Source organism: Saccostrea echinata, unplaced genomic scaffold (assembly GCF_033153115.1).
Source record: "Saccostrea echinata isolate AGI-Se365-2 ecotype Australia unplaced genomic scaffold, CSIRO_AGI_Sech_v1 ptg000025l, whole genome shotgun sequence".
Classification (NCBI taxonomy): domain Eukaryota; kingdom Metazoa; phylum Mollusca; class Bivalvia; order Ostreida; family Ostreidae; genus Saccostrea; species Saccostrea echinata.
This window is the reverse complement of record NW_026889774.1, coordinates 11,892,837-11,917,955: the sequence shown is the minus strand read 5'-3', so window position 1 is coordinate 11,917,955 and position 25,119 is coordinate 11,892,837. Positions and strand designations below refer to the sequence as shown.

General features: G+C 33.8%; 2 protein-coding genes across 6 annotated transcripts in view; one reads left to right on the top strand and one right to left on the bottom strand.

Annotated features, from left to right (window-relative positions):
* Nucleotides 1-19,958, top strand: part of LOC133192009 (uncharacterized) — a 33,595-nt gene extending 13,637 nt beyond the window's left edge. For 4 of the 5 annotated variants that reach the window (XM_061327834.1, XM_061327833.1, XM_061327832.1 and 1 more), the window contains exons 2-7: nucleotides 7,537-7,669; nucleotides 14,251-14,354; nucleotides 15,542-15,643; nucleotides 15,728-18,724; nucleotides 18,948-19,064; nucleotides 19,381-19,958. In XM_061327834.1, the coding sequence (XP_061183818.1) occupies nucleotides 14,319-14,354; nucleotides 15,542-15,643; nucleotides 15,728-18,724; nucleotides 18,948-19,064; nucleotides 19,381-19,596 (3,468 nt within the window). In that variant the 5' untranslated portion in view covers nucleotides 7,537-7,669; nucleotides 14,251-14,318 and the 3' untranslated portion in view covers nucleotides 19,597-19,958. Of the gene's footprint in view, nucleotides 1-7,536; nucleotides 7,670-14,250; nucleotides 14,355-14,732; nucleotides 14,899-15,541; nucleotides 15,644-15,727; nucleotides 18,725-18,947; nucleotides 19,065-19,380 lie in introns of those variants that run through there. The other variant, XM_061327835.1, reaches the window with a different exon arrangement.
* Nucleotides 1-25,119, bottom strand: part of LOC133192011 (outer dynein arm-docking complex subunit 2-like) — a 225,845-nt gene that overhangs the window by 158,975 nt on the left and 41,751 nt on the right. The window lies entirely within an intron of this gene.

Here is a 25,119-nt window from a genome sequence, read left to right as displayed (position 1 = left end):
ATTATTTTAAATTTATTATTACAATGATTTTTGAATATTTCCATGCAATGACGATCAAAAGTTAATTCTGAGTATGATATTTAATTTAACAGTGGTGTCTTGAACGTTAATTGGCTATAATATTTTTCACATGTATATGCTAAAACGTTTCTAAAAGTTTTTAAAAAGAGCATGGATGCAGGTTTTGAATTTACACCAAGTAATCATGATGTAAATGATTTGTGAAAAAAATTATAGCCATTTGTAAAGCATGCATTGCATTCATTTCACTGGATCGAGAGTTGTAAGAATTACGTGTATTGTTGTGATGCATTATATAGCCACCGTGGGCATGCAGTTAATGCAATGTGATATTCACATTAAAACTCACATTTGTTGGCAGCTACTTTCAATTAAATTAGGTGAATTAAGTCATGTAGATACATTAATTTTAGCTAATTAACAAGTTCATTAAACTGTGTGTTCCCTAGCTGGCTCCATCATTATAGATCTATAAATTCACTCAATCCTAGCTGGGTTACCACTGGAGAGGTAATACTGCATGTGTAAATACATTGATTTATAAATATTTCAATCAATATCTTCAAATGGAACATTATTGATCTGACACCCCAATATAAAGAAAGATAAATCAATTACTAAAAACTTTAAATTCTCAGTTTGCCTGCAGACTGGGTCTCTTTGAAAGGGACTTAACTCTTCCAAGACTCAACGGCTATTCAGGTGTTAACTAGGTTTATTAGCTTCTCTGGTGTAAATTTGCCTCTAGCAGGTGACCATCATGGACCAATGCTTAAATAGAGTAATTATTTGGATTCCTATTATAAAATTGCCATGAAGCAGAGTACATTCAGGGTTATACAATGGATGCCTGGTTAATGAATTTAATTTTTTCATGTTCTCATCATAAAATTGCCATGATATGGACTTAATGACCTAGTTGTGTTTACAATTGGTCCCAGAGGGTCATTGACAGTAACTGTATTCTAGTCCTTATACCTGGAGGCATTAGCCATGTATTATGCATGCATGTACACAAACACTTGCAGATAACACCTGTTGATAGCAGTAGCCAAGACATTGTCTCGTAACCTTCAGTATCTATCTATATAGTGTGTAATATATTGTCTCCCACAGTATCTTGGGAATATTTCAGAATTTTGGACTTTTTGGCTCAACATAAAGTTTGTATATAATTTTTTTTGTAGGTATAGAACAAATTGCAGCAATAATTTGTTTTTGATTTATGTTACTAGTAGGTAATTGTTTCTACTCCACTGTTACAGTTTTTTTTTTTTTTTGATTTTTTGTTTATTTCGGGAATAATTGAAATGCATGGTTGAAAATATAATCAAATGGAACCTACTGTCAAACTAACTGGGGGACAATTATTTTGATCAATTGTTAATGATGATCATATAGTAGCTAGCACTTAATGGGCCTTTACCTTTTTCCTCATTGTAATATTTTATATAAAATCATATTATATAGGCAATTATTTATCTCCACTATTTCATTCTTGGTGGCCTTAAAATCCCATGAAATTTCATTTAAAATATATAATATTCAAATATACTGCATGTATATGATAGCCATATATACATATATAGAGAGAGAGAGAGAGAGAGAGAGAGAGAATCTGGTACATATTAATTTGGTATCTTGAATAGATAACTGAACTTTGGCTTTGATATGCTAACTAGCAGATACATGGAGGTTTATAAATTAAGCCTTATTTGTTTGTCTTCTGATTGACTGGTTTGGGATTGAAAGCTTGTAGAACTTATCTTATTTTAGATTGTATGGTTGGGATTCTTTTGAAGTCGATAAGAGTCAGTGTATATACATGTATATATATATAAGTAGAGTGTATATATGGAAAAGGCCAGAGAAACTTTTAAGAAATTCTCACCCCAGATTGGGTGCTATATTTAGCTATCTGAATTCCCAAGGTTATAGCTACAGGTCAAAATAGTTTATTCCTATATTGAAAAAAAAAATTGTTTTGGAATAGGAAACACAATATTATTTTTTTTTTTCAAACCAATAGAATAATTAAAATATGTTTTAAACATGCAAACATATTTTAATTTGGATGAATGAACAAAATATAATACTTTGTTCTCTTAATTTTTGTTAGAATATTTCTTATATGAATAAAAAAAGGGGGGATGGGGTGGGGAGTGGTGCAAGATTCTTATTTAAAAAAACAAGATGTGTTTGTGAAACACTGATGCCCCCATATGGCAGCTTATGGTGAAGGTTAAAGTTTCTCAAATGCAAGTCAAAATCCAGGCCAAAAGATAGAAAATATTGGTACCCAAAGAAAGGTCTTGTCTCTAGGAATATACCTGTGAAATTTGAAAGACCTAGCTGTAACTGTTCAAAAGTTATGGCAAAGGTTAAAGTTTTTCAAAAGTAAGTTAAATGTCAAGGTCAAGGTCAAAGTGGTTGGTATCCAAAGGAAGGCCTTGTTACAAGGATTACATATGTGAAGAATGAAAGCCCTAGCACCAACCATTCAAAAGTTATGACCAAGGTCAAAGTTTTTCAAAAGTAGGTCAAACTCCTATGTCAAGGTCAAAGGGTCAAAGTGGTTGGTATCCAAAGGAAGGTCTTGTCACAAGGATTACATATGTGAAGTATGAAAGCCCTAGCACCAACCATTCATAAGTTATGGCCAAGGTTAAAGTTTTTTAAAAGTAGGTCAAACTCCTATGTCAAGGTCAAAGGGTCAAAGGGGTTAGTATCCAAAGGAAGGTGATGTCACAAGGATTACACATGTGAAATATGAAAGTTCTAGCATCAACCATTTAAAAGTTATGACCAAGGTTAAAGTTTTTCAAAAGTAGGTCAAACTCCAAGGTCAAGGTCAAAAGGTCAAAGTTGTTGGTATCCAAAAAAAGGTCTTGTCACAAGGATTACATATGTGAAGTGTGAAAGCCCTAGCTCCAACCATTCAAAAGTTATGGCCAAGGTTAAAGTTTTTCAAAAGTAGGTCAAACTCCAAGGACAAGGTCAAAATGTCAAAGTTGTTGGTATCCAAAGGAAGGGCCTTGTCACAAAAAATACACATGTGAAGTTTGAAACCCCAAGCACCAACAGTTCAGAAGTTATGGCCAAGGTTAAAGACTCATAAAATTTTGCAAAAGTTGGTCATACTACAAGGTCAAAAGGTCAAATATGATGGTACCCAAAGAAAGGTCTTGTCACAAGGAATACACATGTGAAATATGAAAGTCATAGCTCCAACCAATCAAAAGTTATGGGCAAGGTTAAAGTTGACAACAGACAGACAGACAAATGGACAAACAGACAGACAGGACAAAAACAATATACTCCCGGGATCTTTCGATCGGGGGCATAAAAATTGTAAGCCCTGCCATTAAATGAGACTAAATGCAGTCATAATAGAGCACATTGAATTCAAAGTTTCAAGTGGAGATGACTTAATTAAAATTTGAGATGTTATTGTTAGCATCATTTGAAGTATAAAGTTTTAAATTAATATTTATATATACATTTTGCCTTGTAGGTATCACCAATGAAATTTGCTTCTTTTATAACATTCTTAGACTAATACATATGACCTTATTTTGAATCATTGTAGCAGATTTATTAGTCCCCTACTGGTGAAACCGGAGGGGACTATAGGTTTCCTCTGAGTCTGTCCTTCCCTCTGTCCGTCTGTCTGTCTGTCTGTCCGTCTGTCTGTCCCTCTGTCTGTCTGACCCACTTGGTTTTCCGCACTTTTTTCCTAAACACTTGCAGATATTGAGCTGATTTTTGGTATGTGAGTATATCTTGATGAGTTACAGATCCAGTTTGCATTTTGTTCCGCTTCATTGATTTTTGATGGAATTATGGCCTTTTCAATTTTTAAGGGTTTTCCGCAATTTTCTTATAAACTCTTTCATATATTGAGCTGATTTTTGGTATGTGACTTTACCTTGATTAGTTATAGATCAAGTTTGCATTTCATCCCGCTTCATTGATTTTTGACGGAATTATGTCATTTTCAATTCTTAATGGGAACCAGATTACACTTGCCAGTAGGGGACTAGTATTGCTAATGCAATACTTTTAGAATGCTTAATTGTTAATGAATTTAAAACTGCATGGCAAAAAATGTCTCAGAGATTTTGATCATTAAATTCTTAATTGTGTTAATTATTATAAGTGCATGGGTTTTGATCAGCATACAGAGTTTAATATATTTCATTTATAGAATTATTGAAGGTTAAGAAGTTGTAGGAATTAGACACACTGAATGGTTTATTCCCCATTTTTCTGACTTTACAGAATTCTTGTTACTATATATTATATTTATTTACTTGTTTTAGCTATATGCTCCTAGGCAATCAAAGTCTATATGTACATTACTTCATCTGATTCTGTTGTTACCTGTTCATGCTCATGTTACATACATTATAGGGGTTAAAGGAGCATTATACATATGTTACATTAAAAGTCCCGGCCTTCATAATTGGAGTGAAAATTAAATGTAATATAATTGAGTAAGAGTGCAAAATATTAAACCACTCATTTGGTCAAAATGTTAATCCCCATCAGCTGTCAATTAATTCGTGTTCACAGTATATTTGAGCCTTTATTATATGTAGGTTTCAAAATCCTTGGAGGTTTTAAATGACTGAAAGATTAAAGAGGATTTACAGAAGACATTAACATGCATCAAGATCCAAAAAAATAGTAGAGTGTCTAAAGATATATAAAAAATTGTATACTTTAATTAATAAAAAATAGATTTGTTGCCCTAACTGTTTTAGAATTTCCCACAACTAATGTGTAACTCCTGAATAATGCAATCATTGAATTTACATGTCATGTATCTCAATTTCTTTTCACTTTAATAGTTCACAAAAATAGAGATTATATATGTTTATATTAATCCAATTTTACTAGACATGATTTTATGATCTTTCTGTCATGTAGTTGCTCTTGCAAAAATGTCAATTACCAATATTTAAGTTAACCAAAAAATGTTGCAGTCATAACTTTATAACTGGATCTTCCTAAATTACATAACTTTTTTACTTGCACTTCTGAACCAGAAGTCAATTATGACATTGTCATTTTTAAGTTTTACATTCATATCTTGTTCCATGAAGCTAAGAGTTGCTGAACCTTGTTGGTCCATGCACCCTGGGGTAAAGGTGTGCAACTACCTCTAAAGAAGCTGCATTAACCTCATTTTAGAATTATGTGGCTAAGTCCATGTTCACATTGTGTCTGGGTCATATTTTAAACTCTGTGAGGTTTAGGGACATCAAATGTCAGTTGATTCAGGTCCAGCACAATCTCTTGATTTAGCTATATAGCTTGAAAAAGCTATATAGCTTTATCAAGCTATTCAAAATAGCTTGATAAAGCTATTTATGTGCAGTTTTTTCAGAAAAAAAAATTTTGTAAGAAAAAGACAAAAAGTCACACGTATTAGACTATTCATATATGTACTTTGGGCTATCAAAACAACAACTGAAATCAAAGATAGTTCTAACATTGCAGCATTTGAATTCTTTTAAGCAAAAGATGAATTTCCATTGTTTGAGTAACTGTACACCACCTTGTGTGCGTTGAGGCATGGATAAGTATGATTGCTTCTCATTGTACTGAATTATTACCAATCCATTATCTTGTTGACCATAATTGGCCTCTTTTATAATTTCAATGAAGAAGTAACTGTATCAATTGCTTTATATAGCCCCAAAACTTTTAGAACTTTGAGTACAAAGTCTATTAAGGAGACGCAATTTGATGAGTGATTTTTACATGCATTGTTTCCAGAAGAGTTCAAGGTTGAATATTATCACTGCACCAAGGTGCGACTTTTTGTGCATGCTGAGAAAATAATACATTTAAGAAAAAAGTGTGATAAAATAGCTAAATTAAGCTATTCTGAATAGCTTAATAAAGCTATATAGCAAAATCAAGCTATATAGCTAAATCAAGAGATTGTGCCGGACCTGTGATTTATCTGACTTTGGAAGTGTTTTATAACCAACTCAAAAAGTAGGTCATGTTAACCTTATTTTGGAAGTATATGTCTTTACTTACTCAAATTATTTTTGGGTCATATTTTGAACAATATGAGGTCAATGGTTATCAAACAGTGTTGTATCTTATAGGAAAGAGATACAATGTGACCCAAGTGTTGTTCACGATCACACACATATACATGTTTACAAAGACCTATGATTATCAGATCTTGACCTTTGATTAATTAACTGCTTTAAAATTTTCCTTTGTAATTATAGTATCTGCTGGAATATTGAGCTTTTGTGGTTTACCTTAATCCGTAAACTTACTGATATGGTATCTTGCGAGGTATAAACACACAGACAAACATTCCGGCAAGCCTAACCTTTTTCCAACTTCAGATTTGACCTGCTTCCACACATGCTCATGGAAATAGCTAGGAAAAATATTTAGGATATCAGGTTATGAAGTGTATATAGTGGGTCCCCCCTCCCCCCTCCCTTTTGGCGTTGACATTTAAACATTTTCCTCACCATTATGTTTGCATTTGTAGTGTGCAACTCAAAAGAAAACATAATGAATGTATTTATATAATAATTGTACAACATAATGATATATATGGCATATACCGTAAAGATTCTTATAATTGTCAGAGAGCTAGAAGGAAGGGAACAAAAATATTAATGAATATACTGTAAATGATGTCTGATTCTTTATAAACATTGAAATTTTGACAGTTACATTACTTAAGAAATATATTGGTTAAGAGAGAACTTGACTGTCTACTAGTATTTAACTATGCTCTTTAAAAAGGATGAGATAGTAGGTTAGTGGAAATATTAATGATTAAAATTCATTTGTCAATTTTGTGAACATTAATTTCCACATTGTCAAAATTTCCAAGTTGACAGTACCATATTCTTCCCTTTAAGCATCCCTATATACCCCTTCAAAGGTGAAGGTCAGAAGTTCATTTTCATTTCAGGACAACATCTTATAAAGCCTTTGAGCTTTTGCAATGAATTTTTATATCATATGGTTTCCAGGTGATAACTTTAGTTCTCTTTGACATTTTGCAATGAAATTTTATAACTTTCATCAGTATGACTTGAAGAATTCTATTGATTTTGAGGTCAAAGAATAAGGTCAGAAATTCATGCATTGATACTCAGTTTTTAGAAGAAAACTTTAGTTCTCCGTAAGCTTTTGCAATGAAACTTAAGCTTAAGGTCATGAATTTTCTTAACTTAAAAAAGACCCCAAATGAATTTAAGGCCAACAGATGAAATGTCAAGGGTGTCTTTTTTTTCTCTCTCCATTTGCATTTTTGTCCAGATCTTCTGCCCTTTTCTTTTTTCATTAGGCAGGGGACATAAATTCCCTGAATTAAGTATTTCATAATAAAATTTTTTACTAAATACATTTGTGTGTTTCTTAAAATATGAGGATCAAGTAACAACTTCTTTTCTTATATTGCTTGGGGACCATATTCAGATGAATCATTTGACAGCAGAAGTATAACTTGTATTTCTATTTCAGCTGCAGTGTGGGAGTGTGTTTGTGACATCAAAAGATACCGTAAAGAACATCAAATCCACCATCTTGGCAACTAACATAAAGCACAAAAAGTCCGGCAAACATGCATTAGCCCTCGGGACCAGTTTTGGACATGGTAAATATGCAGTTAATTTTAGATAGATTTACTAGTATATGAGTGGAAAGGTTAGACATATCATGTAATATTGAAGGTCACTCTACTAGTTGCTGTAAACATACTTATTTTAGTGGAAATCATATTTCAGCCTCTTTTGCGCTGCTGCTGGTCAGCTGATAAAATTCATATACAGTTGAACTTCAGTATCTGGAACACTGATATCTCAAAGACCATGGATATGTCGAAGCGATTTGGGAGTCTCAATGGCTTATTCCTTAAGTATTTTACCCAGGATATCTTGAACCCTCGGATATCTCGAAGTATTTTCTCGGTCCGATCAGGATAATGAGGTTTGATTGTACATGGTAATATGTACATGATTTAAACAAATACATGTCGTCTTGAAGACTCAAGTGCACTAATTTATGACTGCACTAATCAGTTGACGAGAATGTTCGATTGCTTTAGATTTTGAGTGTGCTTATTTATATATGTTTACAGTATATAAGATGGAAACTTTAAATGAATTTTATAAATGGAAAAAGGGAGTTCAAATTGTCTTAATGCATATTATATAGATAGCAAATATTGCTAGCAAAAATATCCTGGACTTAAAGAACCCTAGATCCACCCTGTTGTATTTGAATCAACATTCAAGTTGAATTAATTTGACTTTGAAAAATATAAGTAACAGTCCCACTTCATAAGTAAAACCAAGGTACGGCTGATTAGGAAAGAAAAATAGCAACAGTCCTAGATTCTAAATATAACCAGGGTTTGTCAATATATGTAAACTCTTCAGTTCACAAACAAAGTCATGTTTGTATTGCTGTTCAGAAAATAGAATCTAATCCAAAGAATTAGCTTCCACTTGGAAATAATGAATATTATAACAGCAAACAACAGGCCATAAGGACATGATATTTCCATTAATCACTCAAACCCACGTGTCATCTTTTAATAAGAAATAAGTCTTTGTTTGACATTTTATTCAGATATCATATCCTCTATTAATTTAAGTGCACTCACCATTGTCTTAAGGAAACACTAAATGGTTATGAAGATTCCGGAAACAAAAGAGCATCGAGCCCCTTGCCATCAGATATCGTATTATCTGGTACAGGGATCTTGTGATCGAATATCTTGACACATACTTTGTGTAACATCACACCATTACGCATCACATCTGTATACTGTATTGTTTTTTCGGTATGGAGGAGTAATACCCACACATGTGGAAACAACAGACCTGTTTGACCTGTTCAATGACATTGTAGATTTCAAACTCCTAATGCCCATCCCCCCTTTTTTTAACAGTCTAGGGGTACATGAGGACTTTTAAGAGGTTGGGAGAGTTAAGGGGATTAAAAACTGACCAGTTTGACACCCCCCCCCCTCTTTGTACTTTTGTGAGGGAGTTAGGGGTTAGGGGATTAAAAACTTCATTGTCAATATGTCATTATGACCCCCCCCCCCTCCCCCACCACTTTGTTGTTGAGAGTAAGGGGGGATTAAAAACTGACTAGTTTATGACTTTCCTTGTTGTATAGTTTAGTGAGGGTTGGAGAGAGGGGGATCAAAAAACTTACTAGTATGACCCAGTCCCTTATTGTTCTGTTGTGAGGGGAGGGGGATAAAGTTAGGGGGATTAAAAACTGTCTAGTATGACCTGGCCCCTTATTGTTCTGTTGTGAGGGTGGGAGAATGTTAGGGGGATTAAAAACTTACTATTTTGACCTGACCCCTTGTTGTTCTGTTATGAGGAGGGGAGATAAAGTTAGGGGGATTAAAAACTGACTATTATGACCTGACCCCTTGTTGTTCTGTAGTGAGGGAGGGAGAAAGTTAGGGGGATTAAAAACTTGATAGTATGACCTGGCCCCTTGTTCTGTTGTGATGGTGGGAGAAAGTTAGGGGGATTAAAAACTGACCGTATGACTCTCCTTGTAGTAAAAGAGTCTAGACTTGGACTAAGCAAATGTTAAGGATTATCCAGTCAATTAATATATAAATGAAGGTAACAAGTTTAACTCCTCTTAATCCATAAAAAAGCAGGGTTATAACTTTTGTCCTGTACAAAGATCTTGTCTGTAGATCATTAAATCATTTGTCACCCTATGCCTTGCTTCAACTATTAAAAGGTATAATTTATGTCATATATTGCTTATAAAAAGTTCCTCCTGAGATTCCATATTGTAAACAGGCTTTGTGAAATTGAAGAGTTCTTGAATTTTAAAGAAAACTTGTATATTTAAGCACATTACTTGCAACAAACAACTTTAATATGCACACAGGCTTTAATCAAAACGTGAAACATATATATGTATAATGAACTTCAGTAAGAGATTTTATCTTTGGAATGGAAATCATGTTCATAATAGAAATATTGGGGGGGGGGGGGGGGGGGCAGAAATTGTCAAGTTCATTTACATCCTGAGGATTCTTCAGTTTTCACCATTTCTTAATAATTTTTTTTTTTTGAAAAGACAAAAAATATATTGTTCTTGCATAGATACCTCTTGGCTGTCGCTGGCTTGACTCAATCATATAATCATCTGAATGATTAAAAATTAAGAATATGTTGGGTGAAAAGATTTGCAATGTTGCATAGACTTTGTGGGGTGCTTTTATTTCATTTAGTGTTCCTCAGTTACTTTACCTTGACATCCAATCTACCCAAAGAGGCAATGCAATACCTGCAGAAGGTGTATATATACTTGCCATATAATCTCCAATGCTGTCAAATCTGAAGGGTGGACAAGATTTATCATTTGTTCTCCTAGACAATGCATTGTTTGCATATTATCGAAAGTGACACTTTAAATTAGGCTGTTATAACACAAATTTCTTTTTGCTAAATTAAAACAAACTCTCTATTTGTTTTACACCTGTCAAATCAAATAGAGGCTTTGGTCGTTGAGCAGCGGGGCTGTTTGAACTGAAATTGTAGGATTCTTCGTGTGGAAGATTATCAAAGAATTACTTCTAAAGTGTGTCTGTGAATTGTTTTTTTTCTCAAATAGAACACACTGGGAGGGAATACGGAGAATATTAGCTCTTCCATAAATGTTCCCCCTCCCCAAAATAGGGATTTCAGCATACCTCACATGTAGGCTCCAAACAGTTTAATTGTAGGGCCGAAGTATTTTACATTTCTGCGCAAAAATATATTTCTAATTTTTTTCATCATTTCAATAAAGGAAACCAATCGGAATAATTCACGTTGACTATTGTCTTTGGATACATATAAAACCCAGTGGCTTAAGATCTTTTCAATATCTGATGGAAACACAAAAGAGTCTTCTGATTGATTTAGGAGATAACAAATGCCGGTGCTAAACCTGTGCTGCAAAATGTGATACATAATTTAATTTTATTGTAAAAAATGGACGGGAGCATTCCTGGTTACCTGGGCTGGGAAAGAAAGTCCCAATTTGTTTGAACAGTTCTTCACCAGAAAGTCTATATACACTTGTTTTAGTGGTGTGTGTGTTCCATCATTGTAAAAAGTCTGAAAGCCGTCTTCAATAACTTTGCGTTTAAATATTCCACGATTTAAAACAATTTCATGCTTTAGAGAAATAACAAACTAAGTTAATGAGGCACTTGAGGACATGTGGTATATAAATAACATGAAATTCTGTCCATTGGACAAACTTTGGAGGTGAATGTAACAGACTATAGGACCATTATTTTTCAAGAGTTTATGAGTGGGAAAAAGTTAAATTGTAATGAAAGCATGGAACTGCAGTGCTGGAAAACTTTGCTAAATCTTAAATTAAATGTTTTAAGCATTCAAGAGGAACTCAGTAAGTATATATATATATTTGAATTTGTAATTAAATGGGTATATAAATCATTTAAAGGTTCCAGAAAAAATACAAAATAGGAGTTCTTGACTATAAAGAATAAATTTGAATTGTATTTAAGAGGGCCGGTACATCAAAATAAATAATAATGTCTTTGAAGAAGGTCATTTATAAAGTACTTGATTTTTGTTTATCCTTCCCCCCTTTCATTAGAAGTTTTGAAAGTAATTTTTAGATTTAAATGATAGTGTATTGGTGGAACTTTAAAAAAAAAATTATTTTTTGTTTTGTTTGATTAATTTTCAAAATATTTTATTGTATAAAAAATTTAGAATACATTATTTCAGTATATATAGTATAATCTTGAATTTTATGAATTTAAAAAATTTAGAGTGTTGCTCAAGTAGTGCAAGAATTTTGATGAACTTGTGAGGTAATAGTAACCCTATCCAATTTAAATTATTTAAACATCTTTTATCCAGTGCATGCATTTAGTGTGATTTTACTGGAATTGACAGCCTCAACAAGGGAGAGAGTACATGCATGTATAAAATGCTTCAATATCAAAGCTCTTTTGGGCCATTTTCAATTTAAGCTAGCAAATTTTAAGTCTTCCAGACTGCAAACTTAAGTTCCAATTTTGAAGTTGGGCAATATGGTTGCAACTAATAGTTTGTTGTGTTTGGATAAAAAAAATTTCCAGAGAATAAAAATAAAGTGGAGTTAATTGTGATTTAAAATAAAAAAGTGATGTGACATGAAAGGATGTATGTCTTATATACATGGACCAAGATGAAAAAAGGAGGGGGGATTAAATTCACAATTATCTAGGTAAATCTTTTATAATTGATCTTTTTTATCAAATACTATGTAGCATTTTAGATACATGTACAATATAGTGGGACAAATGTGTTACAGTTGTAGAATATGAAAATTTCTAATTTATTAAGCAACACACATTTTTTAAAAGAAATCCATAGTTTGCTACCTGTAAGATGAGGATAATATATGAAAGTTATACATAAGTATAAATATTTAAGGAATGAAAGTAAATTTAAACAGTTATAAAGGTCTGTGTTCTTACTTCAGATTTAAATTTCCTCTTAAAGAAGCACCAAAGCTAATTAGTGACCACAGGTCATTGTTAATTTCTTTTGCAATATTTGAAAAGCAAGAAGCCTTTTGAAATGTTTGTTTGGGAGAGTGAAATTCTTTTTGATTATGACATGGTAGAATACTGTTATGTGTATCATAACCCAACTTGACTAAGTGGAATAAATATGTCTACATAATCAACTTTGCCTGTTTGCGTCAATACATTTGTAAGAGTACTTTCCAATCCTGTAAAGTTTTCGCCAATTCAGTGAAATCTCAATAAAAAATAACGATAAATGATCTAACAGAATTATGACACAATTAAAATGCTAAAACACATTACATGTATATTACCTTTAATCATTTACGTCTTAATGGTCAGTGTACTTCTGACCAGTGGGCGCGGATTATACAAATCTTCTGAAATCTGATTTTCTAATTTTAAAGTAGCAAGTCACTTTAGGTTAAATATCAGAATGGTCAGGTGTATCAGAACTTTTAGGTTAATATTTGGTGTACAGTGTTTTTCTAAGACCATATTTAGTATAGAATGAATTTGAACTTTTAAAGAGGGGGAAAATGGTGGTCATGAGAAATGTGGAGTTTACCCAAACTGCTCTAGAATTGAAATTGAATTTTCTTAGGATTCAGGAACATTGTAAGTTGAAAATGATTTAAAGTTTTTCTTTTTTCCCACTTTTTTTCCCTTTGGTTTGTAAATGTGTGTTAAAATTATTTGCTAATCTTTTTCATTTCGTATGCAATTATTTTACAATCATTATGCTTTAAAATTAATGTTTGAGCTGTTTGCAAAGGTTAAATGACTTGCTTGATCCATGAGATTCTTTTAATGCAGTTGTAAGGGTATCATGAATGATAAGATTTTACAAAAATAGGGATTTTTTTTCGCTTTACCATGTATTTCATTATGTCTATGGGAGCCAGTTTTTTTTCCCAAAATATGCATATGATATGTATAAAGACAATAAAACTATTTTCTGTCTTGTTTATTCATTTAGTGATCAGTCTGTTCATCTATTCTTCTATCCATATGGTATGATTCACCTGAAGTATATTTTCTCTCCCCTTTATCCTAAATGTGGCTCATAAAGTGCCCAGGGTAAAGGGTATATGGTGACCTTCTTCAAAGTTTCTGGGTAAAAGGTCAAGATCAAAACAGGTTTTTATGTACAGTCAAACTTCATTATCTCAAACAAAAAGCCTCGAAATATCCAGAAATTCAAGATATTGAGGGTAAAATGCTTAAAGAAAAAGTGTATGGGACTTTCAAGTCACTTTGACATATCCATATAGTATTCAAGATATAATTTTTTGTTAAGAGCAATTTTTTTCTTGCCTTATAGTTATTCTTCACAGAGTGTTCTTTAGCAATTAAAGGATATGCAATAACCATATTCCACATTTTAAGCTCAAAGATCAAGTTTTAAAGCATATCCTTTTATAAATTCACTATTCTTGAGTTTAAAGCTTATACTTGTAAAAAAGCTTGCTTATGACCCATGGGTGTTTCTTAATCTTGATCCAAGGTTATTTGGATAAATTCAGAACATTTTACCTTAAAAAACAATACACATGTAATTATTTCTAGGTCATAATCTTTTATATATAGTCATGTGTAAGTTGATAAAATATTGTGTTGATGTTGTCAAAAAAAAAATTATTGTCTTTTTACAGTGCATTCCTTTCTGAAGGATGACCTTCACCTTCTGCAGAAGTTGGAGGATGGTCAGGATCAATGTTTGATGCTGACAAAGAAACCTAAATCCTCCATAAAGCAGGTACGTATAGAAACCTAAATCCTCCGTAAAGCAGGTACGTATAGAAACCTAAATCCTCCGTAAAGCAGGTACGTAAAGACACCTAAATCCTCCCTAAAGCAGATACGTATAGAAACCTAAATCCTCCATAAAGCAGGTAAATATAGAAACCTAAATCCTCCATAAAGCAGGTACGTATAGAAACCTAAATCCTCCGTAAAGCAGGTAAATATAGAAACCTAAATCCTCTGTAAAGCAGGTACGTATAGAAACCTAAATCCTCTGTAAAGCAGGTACGTATAGAAACCTAAATCCTCTGTAAAGCAGGTAAATATAGAAACCTAAATCCTCCCTAAAGCAGGTAAATATAAAAACCTAAATCCTCTGTAAAGCAGGTACGTATAGAAACCTAAATCCTCCGTAAAGCAGGTACGTATAGAAACCCAAATTCTCCGTAAAGCAGGTACGTACAGAAACCCAAATCCTCCGTAAAGCAGGTACGTATAGAAACCCAAATCCTCCGTAAAGCAGGTATGTATAGAAACCCAAATCCTCCGTAAAGCAGGTATGTATAGAAACCTAAATCCTCTGTAAAGCAGGTACGTATAGAAATCTAAATCCTCTGTAAACCAGGTATGTATAGAAACCTAAATCCTCCGTAAGTAGGTATGTTTGGAAACCTTAATCCTCCGTAATGCAGGTATGTAAAGAAACCTTAATCCTCTGTAAAGAAGATACATATAGAAAACTTATTATCTGTGAATTTTCTGTAAGGCATAGCACAAAGGTTGTTAATCATAAAGTTAGAGACCAAGAGGTCAGTCAGGATTCAAGGTCAGTTGTTTGTATTATGTCAAGGTCAAATTACTTAGAAGTTAGCAATGACTACTGATGATCATTCATAAGGTCATCAAATGGGCATAAGCATAAAGTACCGGCACCTATGTTTCCTATGGTATACTATATCATATATATACTATAGAAACCAGTGAAAGATGTCCTATGTCTTTGATCATGTATAGTTGACAAACTTTATAAAAACCTATTTTAAACTTGTCTCTTCAAGAATTATTTGCAATATGCAATAAAATACTAAAATGCAAATAAAGACCCCACTGAGTTCTTGGTAATTGCACACACAGAATTTGACTTACCGGTAAGCATTAGTTTTTCAAAATTCAATTTTAATAACCTACATTTCTTGACAGATGCTGAAGTCCCAAAGCTGGACAAATCTAACAACTCCCTCAAACTCTAGTGTCTTTCACAAAACTGATGAAGAGGACTTCCGGAAAAAGTTCAAATCTAAGGTAAGTAAACTTTTTAAAAGGAATTCTGAAAAATTTGTTCACCAGATAATGGTGCATCATAATGAATGAATGTTGACTTTGCAGATGAAGAAAAAGCCATCATCTGAATATCGCTTAGCTCCTGTTAGAGATCTGTCACCTCAAAACAATTCATCTGATGATGGAGGATTCCTAAGTCATCCCCGTAACACAGTCAATCGATGGAGGAGAATGGACGATACAGCGTCTGACCTGTCTGTGTCCAGTGGCTATAAATCCTTGGACAGGAAAGATCACAGTAGCATTCTGAGAAGATCTCAACCAAGAGATGCACAGAATAACTATCAACAGCTTCGCAAGGATGGAAGGCAGTACCAAAGTCACAATGACATCTACTTCCAGTCTCCCAAAAAAGTCGTCAACATTCTGTCCGAGGATGACAGCTGTACCATAAAAAGTGATGAATTTTATTCCGACACCAACACCCAAGCCAATACGACTCTTACTTCAGAGCTTGATGAATCAAAGGATCAAGAAACAGTAGCCAGGTCTCACAGCTTAGGAGACCTTTCTACTGGTTTGACTTTATCATTAGTGGGGCAGAGAAAAGCTGAGAGCATTCAGAGTCTACCCTTAGCCTCCCAGAAAAATCCCCCCAGGAAGTCTAGTTATGCCAAGCGGAAAGCAGAGGTGAGAAGTCAAGCTAAACATCCTAAAGGCAACAAAAATAGGCAAAGCATAGAGAGTCAGATACAAAGTATTATTCAGGTTGGAGATGAGAGTGATGTTACGTCAACCACACCCGAGATGAATGGAACTCCAGCACAGCCCATTATCTGCAAATCAAACAGTAATTCACAACTGATGAAAGAAAGTTCCCAAACATCTCTGAATAATGTACATCGAGCATTAAAGGCTGACTTGCTTCCTGACAAACATGGGATAAGCATGACAAAATCTGAGAAAGAAGAAGACAATTCTTCTGATAAAAGCAACCAATCAGCTAGGAGTACAGTCAAAACACCCAACAGACCTAGGCGAACTCTTCCAGTGGTGCCAAAAGGTTCTGAGGAAGTTGGAGAAAAGAAGAAGAAATACAGTGAGATGATGAAGATGAGGGTGTCTCTTCACAGCAGTAACAGCTGTAGTTCTTTATCAAGACAGTCTCTCCTGTCTCCAGGATCTGAAGGTGCATCACAAAATGACTCGCAGACAGACACACCATCAGATAGAGAAGTGTCCGAGCTTTTCAATGGTCATTCAGCAAAGCCCCAAAGACAGAACCAGTTTACAGATTCAAACATTCATGATGGCCAGATGGTCAATAGCAATGGAATACCTCTCAATGGGAATGTGCACTCCTCCTTACCTTCTGGGGTTAGATCATGTGATTCTGGACAAACTACTCTAAGATCATGTGACTCAGGACAAGCCACACTGATGTCTCTCAGCAGTACTGTAGATTCAGGGTATCTCACTACAGATGCTGAGAGTGATATTTCTTCCTATACCAGAAGCTTACAGATATCAGCTCACAATTTCTATTCCTCCAGCAAATTAAATGGCTATGGACTTGGAGGTGTCCAAAAACAAGAGACTGATAGGAGCTTTCTTAATGCACAGCTGCATCAAAAATCACCAAAGCAACAAATGGCCCCCATGAGTAACATGTACCCAAATAATAATCCTGCAAGACAACCATTAAATCCAGTGGTTCAGAATCCTAATTCTCAATCTCAGATGAATACTTCATTTACTGCCCTGGTAAAATCCCCAACATCTGAAAGACAAGTGTTCATCCCAAACAATGTTCATCAAGACAAATCTCTCGAGGTTATCCGAAGGAATTCAACATCAAATTCTCAAAGTGAAAAAGCGCGAAATTCATATTCACAACCAAATGAATTCAACTCTCCAGGATTGAGACAAAATGTTTCAAAAGATTTAAATTCAAATGAGACTGGACAGAAAGTAAGGCCACTGTCTGCCCAAACCTCTGGCCTCAGAATACAAGACAGCACGGTTTCTTCTACTCAACAACTGATGGAAAATTCTCAACATTCCCAAAGTTCTGCCATGCCAGCTTCTGCAGGACACTCTGTCCTAAAGAAGACAGATCATCAGTATTTGATGAAATCAATCTCAACTGAGAAATCAGTCAGAAAAGATCTGATGGACAATTTCTCTCCAGAAAATTGCATCTCCCATTCCACTCCTACCTCAAAAGGGCTTTCCTACAGTAATACTCTTCCAAGATCTGCTAACCCTTACAATCAAAAGGCACTCGGCAGTTCTTCTTCTGTCAAGCAATTCTCCAGTCCTCAGCCTGTTAACTTCACAGGGAGTGGTGCTCTTAACTGTGATACAAACCAAGTGAAATCAAAATATACTTTGTCTTGCCAAGCTGACTCAGAGAATCAAATCCCTTTCAATTCAAATGTGAAATATTCCATGGAAAGCTCAGGGCTGAATAATAATAATACATATGTGTCTACCTCAGCACCAGTGCCTGCTTCAAGTTATGGTTTACAAAATAAATTAACAGCTAAAGTGTTTAACCATGACTATGTGAATGTGCAAGGAAGGGAAATAAGGCTAGGTGTGAACTATGATTCAGTGGATCCAAATTCTTCAGATGGTTCCAATATATATGAGGAATATCACAATGGTTGTCAAGAATGCATTAAGCAAGAATTTCAAAGTCAGGGACCCCTTTTTCCTAGAAATAATATACCTGAGACCGTTTTTGTTCCACAGAATGTAGGAATGAAAGTTCCCAGTTTGTTCCAATTACTTCAAAGTTATGACCTTCACCCCTTGTACATAAAACTCTGTGATAATCTCCCAGCTTCAGACTTTATTACATTCTCCGATTGCTCCATTGCACTGCAGAGCATGAAGCAGGACAAAAGAGATGCCATAGCAATATCTACTCCCCACGGTAAATGTGCTACAATAGGAGGTCCTGGAAGTGCCTTCACTCCAGTGAAGAATGCCATTGTCAGCACATCTTCAACCTTCTCCATGGTAACGGTTGCCAATGTTACCACCCCTGCAGGCTGTGACTTTGCAGGGATACAGAAAGGGGACATCGTCATTGAGGTTTGTAGGAAATAAAAAGCAATACAAACTGAGATTTAAAATTATTTTATCAAAGATTCTTGTCATATACATGTACATTGTATTTTATTTCAAAATTCTTTTCTTTCAAATAATGCCAAACATACTAAATTACCTCAGTGATAAATATATCAGTGATGGTAACTTTGTTTATAAGCTATTTGAAAGTACTTCATAAGATTTTTATTTTTTTGGCTATGTACAGGTTAATGGTGCTACTACGATGTCAGTTCCTGCCATGTCACTGAAGGCGGCTATCCAATCACAGCCCGGGGATATCCGTCTGCTGGTTGCCAGGCCAAAGGAAGAGAAAGAGAGAGAAGTATGGATAAAGTTTCATATGAGTAAATCATTTATTTAACATGTAAATATTATTCATATGATTTTTCTTGAATGATTGCAAAATAGAATTGACATTTTGATGCATGAATGCTATATTGAAATAAATGTAACAGTCTTATTTGATATGATAATATCCAGACAGGAAAAAAAAACAAGATTATTGATAAATTGTTATTTTTTTATTATTTTACAAAAAAAAAGTAAAAAAATTTTGATGAAATGATTCATTCAACATAGATTGAAGTTTCTAGAACATGTAACTAAAGGGAGCTCACTTTTATTTAATTTTTCTTTAGATTGAAATGCTGGAGAAGAAAAATGAAGAAATAGATAACCTGAAAAAGCAGCTAGCCACCATGTACATGGACCTACAAAAGAAAAACAGTGCTCTGCATGAGTTGACTTCTCAGAGAAATATGACAATTAAAACCCGAAAACCAGAAATTAATGGAAACATTATGAGCCATGAAGCCATTTTAAATGCTCTTAGTGAAGATGAATACATTGTTTGATTAATATTTGTTTGGAAAATATTTTTTTGTTTTATTATGACCTGAATGTATTTCACCATTGAAGCATTTTTCTAACAGGGCAAATTTTGAAGAATTAAATCAGTTAATTTAATTGTAAATTATATTATAGTCACTCATAACTGTAACAATAGTCATCAATGTAATATTTAATTATTGTTATTTTCCCTAGTGCAATGAGAAGAGATGTGCCGTGAGAATGTTCAATTTATTGAGTGAATCATTTGTTATCATTGCTGATATATAGAGATCTGATAAACTGTTAGGTTCCCTTTTGCAATACTGGAATCGTATTATTCTTGTGAGAAATTTTGAGTTCAAAATAATAAAGGAAGAGAAGATTTGGTCATTTTATTCGTCAGTGGCATGAAATCTTAGAGTTGTGGGTCATTTGAATAGTTAATAAACAGGAAAATTTCTGACGAATATTATTAGGATATTTCAAAGTTAAACACCATTCAAAAAATATTTTTAATATATGATAAAGTTAAACAACATTTAAAAAAAAAACATATTAACATATGACAAAGTTAAACAACATTCAAAGAATATATTAACATATGGCATTTAATTTCGAAAAAGCATTCAATTCACATTCAATTTTGAAACAAAAAATATGAAGAAATAGATGCTGTCACAAAACACATGAACACAGTACTACCCGCACGTGTTTGCCTCTAAAATTATTCAACTTTGTAAATGGATAAATAATGGATAATGAAGAAGTAATAATAGTTATTTCATATTTTGTATCAAATTGAACATAACATGCTCAGCTAAGCCTTTGCCAATGGCTTCGTATGTTAGTATTTCATATAGTAAATTCATCACCAGTCTGACACTAAAGAATTTAATGAAGCAATATTCTGTTTAAACAAAAGAGTTTCTGAGAGAAAAAAAAATTGTGTAAAAAATGAATTTTTAGTCCCCCAGTTGGTCTCCCAGACGGAAAAGAAAATTCAGAAATCTTAGTGCATATCTACAGGACATCACCAATCATATTCTGAAAGTTGATTTGGCTACTGCGTTAAAATTAGGAAGAGTTCTGGAACATGGTCTTTATAGATTTTTTTTCCCTTTCTTTTCTTTCTTTTGTTTTTACTGGCCCCCAGTCGGCTTCCCCTATGAAAGAGAAAATTTCAAATCAAACACCACATCTTCAAAACATCATAAATCATATTCAAAAAGGTGAAATGGGTTCTCTGTAAAATGGAAGAGGAGTTCTGGGGAAGAGGTTTTGCAGAAAGAAGTTTCGATCCCTTATTTGCCTCTAGGGTGAAAATGAAAATTCTGAAACCCTATTGCACATCTACAGGATATTGCCAATATTCCTAGACACAATTTGGCTTCTCAAAAATATGAGGGGGGTGGGATCTGGGTTTTACAAAAAAGAACTTACGACTAAGACGTCAATTTAATTCTGCTTATAACTTTTTAATTTACATTATATTGAAAATGGTTTCAATCCTTTTAAAAGGAATGTAGTAAGATATTTTTACGATAGCAATTTCAAACAGAATCATCAATTTTGCAAAATTTTACAATCAACTTAAGTTTTTGGTCTTAGTCGTAAGTTTTTTTTGTAAAACGGGCCCCTTTTCTCTTTTTTTTTGGGGGGGGGGGGTGTAGAAGAACTTCGTTTTCGTCCCCTCCCTTCCATACCTATTTGACCAAGAGGGTGAAAATGAATGAAATTCCAAAACCTTATTGCATATCTACAAGACACCACCAATCATATTCGAAAAGATGATTTGGCTACAGTGTAAAATGTAAGACGAGTTTGAGGATGACGAATTTTGTAGAAATGTCGTGTTTCGACCCCAACTCCACCCCCCTAATAAAAGGTTGTGAAATCTTATTTCATATCTACAGTTCACCTACAATCATAGTCTTCCAAAAGATGAATTGGATACTGCTTAGAATGAAAGAGGACTTTGGGAAAGAAGAAAGTGTGACTAACGGACGGACAAGGATAGTAACAACATACCTGAATTTTCTTTAGAAAGAGGGGTAATGTGCGCTCTACCAGAGGACATTCTCTCGAATGTTGAAATTAGAGTTATCGCTCTTTGAAATTGTGTTGGGCTGTACTTTTGGAGAATTAAATTATAAATGATCTTGTTTTTAGCCGACTTCGGTAAAATAGTTGTGATACTTATCCATTGGTATCTTGTCTGCATGCTCCATTATTCATTAATTATTACATCTTCAGATGCAAAACTTACTGGGTTTCAAGGAAACTAACTACTCGACTCCTGAATTTTATGTATATATTATTCATTAAAAAGCACGGGCACTGGAAGTTAATGTAAATATTGAGTATGTGCATGTATAAAAAAGGAAGGGTTCCTTTTTTATACATGCACATATTCAATATTTACATTAATTATATAACTTCCAATGCCTGTGATTAAAAGGAAGACCATGTGTCCTTTTAACGGGAAGTAAGTTCTTTATTAAAAATTCGAGTTTTCATTTCAGTGAGTGTTAGGGGATGTTTAGTGATCTGATCACGTGTCTCTGTACAAGGTATCAGCATTCTCTTCTAATCGTACGAGTTTTTCACTCAACTGCATGTATGCACTTTTTTTTTTAAGAAAGACAAATCTTAATCAGTTTAGAGATTCACTGGTTAAAGGTGTTATTTACGCTTCTACTGATGGAGTGGTTGCCGACATATCATTAAGATCCCACCTGGTTAATCTCAACTAGAGGGGGAGATATGGTCATTCCGAAAACTGACAGACTGCTACATTTGTATTGAAATACATGACCTTGAAAAGCTGCCAAAATTGGTTTACTGGGTTGTTTTTTTTAAACCGTTAAAATCTCCTTTTCATCGTTGCCTAGAATTTCTTCATACACAACCCCTATTTTTCCATGGTACGTGTGCTCAAATATCAAAACAGTAATAAACATGAATTCATCAAAATTCCCAGTCTATGGTTTTCTTCCATTTGCATTGTGGAATTCCATCATATCCAGTTTAAACCAGTGCGTTTAAAAAAAAAGGTCCTTGTCCATAATCAATTCCATTAGAGTTCAGTAATGTGTACATGTAGAAATGAATCAATGCACTCGGCAATTCAGATAAACATAATTTACATTTCAATATTTATCTGAGATGAATTGCCACGAAAACTATTCATGATTGAACCATTTTGAATACTAGTATTTGAACGAAAAAGATTTATGTCCTTGCCAATATTTCCTCCTAATTTGATGTCCAATTTTATTAAATTAAGATGTAGACAGGTTTAAATTGATAAGTTCAATATCGTCTAAATCTCAATAGATTTTCCCTGATGTGTCTCTCTTCTTTTTAACAATAATAATTTTAATATATATATAATATTGTATAATGCCGATTTTTATAAATATAATCAGATATAGTCACTTTACTCGATAAAAAAGATCGAGATCCTTGTAGAATTCAACAGGTCTTGAAGTAATCGAAGTCAAGTGCTTGATTTTTTTTTATATCTTTTTAATAGTTTCAGTGAGGAGTATTATATAACGATGATTCAAAGTTCTCATAGCCTTATCTCGAAAACTGTGTACTAGCTGCTTCAATTTTTGAAAGAAAAAAAATCACCCTTGAGAAAGCAGGTTTTCCCCTCCAAAAAATCCCCTGTGTGAGCACAGACTGAACGGAATCTTATTTTATACAGAAGGTTTATCTTTGTTTATCCGTCAGTCTGTAACAACTTCCTCTCAAAAGATGTCAAAAACTCGAAGCCATTATAGAAGAGGGAACTTCTAACATGGAGGGAAAACAGAGAATGATGAAATGGTGAAGGCAAATACTTTCTTATTATTGGAGACGCTGGTATGTTTATTAACAGTGATTGTAGACTTTATATTCTTGAAATGGTAAGATTTTTAAAAATTATTTTTCCCTTTTCTTTGTTTATTTGGTTTCATATGGGGGGGGGGGGGTGTTGAGGAGGAGGAGTTGAGAGATCTATTTGTTACACTATTGCACCCATGATGAATTTTAATGGAACCTTTTTTAATTTACTGATCAACATAGTCTTTTTCTTCCTTTTTTCTGTATTTACTCTGTAGCATTCGAAAACTGTTTTCGTTACTGATATCTAATTTTATCAGTAAGATCTGCAATAGTCATCATGTTGCAGATTTTATTTGACGAAAAAAAATGTCAGAAAAAAATAAGTACCGACTTGATTCATAATTTCAGCATCTCGATACGTTTGAGATCTGACGATGAGTCAATGTAATGGCGCACATTTATGTCATCAGAAATATATGCCACATAAAGTATTCAAGTTTGAAATCAATCCAGTCAAGATATTGACTTACCTGTGGATTATCAGAAACAATATACATGTATTTATTTAAATCAATGGTTCCAGAGTTATAGTCTGGAAACTTGTTTTCTTTCTCTTTGCCTAGTGACATTGACCTTTAAGATGTAACCTTGAATTAAGATCATAACTAACATTGGCAACAACTTACCAAAGTCAGTTCAAATGTCTTTCTCTTCTTTTGGTTAAAAAAACCCTCTCTCCAATTTCAGAGCTACAATTTCCTCAGTAACTATAGCTTAATTACTAGTATATTTTTCCAAATCGTTCTAACGCTGCCAATATGCCATTGGGATCTACATTTTCAAGAACATTTATGAAGAAGTAATTTTTAATTTACTTGGTGGAGGTAAATACAGTTTTTACAACATTTCCTCCCAGTACTTTAGGAACTATTTTCCATTGATTAATCGGTCTATGAATATATTTGTAAAAAAAAAAATCAGATAAAATATATCTACAGTATCTACAACGTTATACTTGACATGATATGCGATACTACAGGATGCACACACGATACGATAGGATACACACACGATACGATAGGATACACTCACACAATACGATAGGATACACACACGATACGATAGGATACAAACATGATACGACAGGATACACACACGATACGACAGGATACACAAACGATACGACAGGATACACACACGACTCGATAGGATACACAAACGATACGACAGGATACACACACGTCTCGATACATCGTCGCAAGCCACGGGTTTTGTACGTGTCCATTCTATATTAACAAATAGAATGGACATAAAACCTCTGACTTGCGACAATGTATACGATAGGATAAACGGTCTTCAAGACTTCACTTAAACACGATACCCCCATTTTTTTGTTGTCAGCCCACTCGCTTTGGTATGGACCACAGGATTTGAAATCTTTTTTATCCGAATGACATACCGGGGGTATACAAAAAAATTATACCCCTGCCCCAGATATATCAGTTACAGTTCTGCAGCTATAATACACCAAATTTTATAAATAAAAAATTGTGGGAAGACAGTGTGCAATGGAAATTTCGGTCACCTAGAATGTAGATAAAATAAATGAATACATTCAATAGAAAGGCATTGCATTTGAATAAATGGTCTATAAAATACATGAATCTGCAAAGCATATTGTTTATTAGGCCACGCCTCCTTATATGTAATTT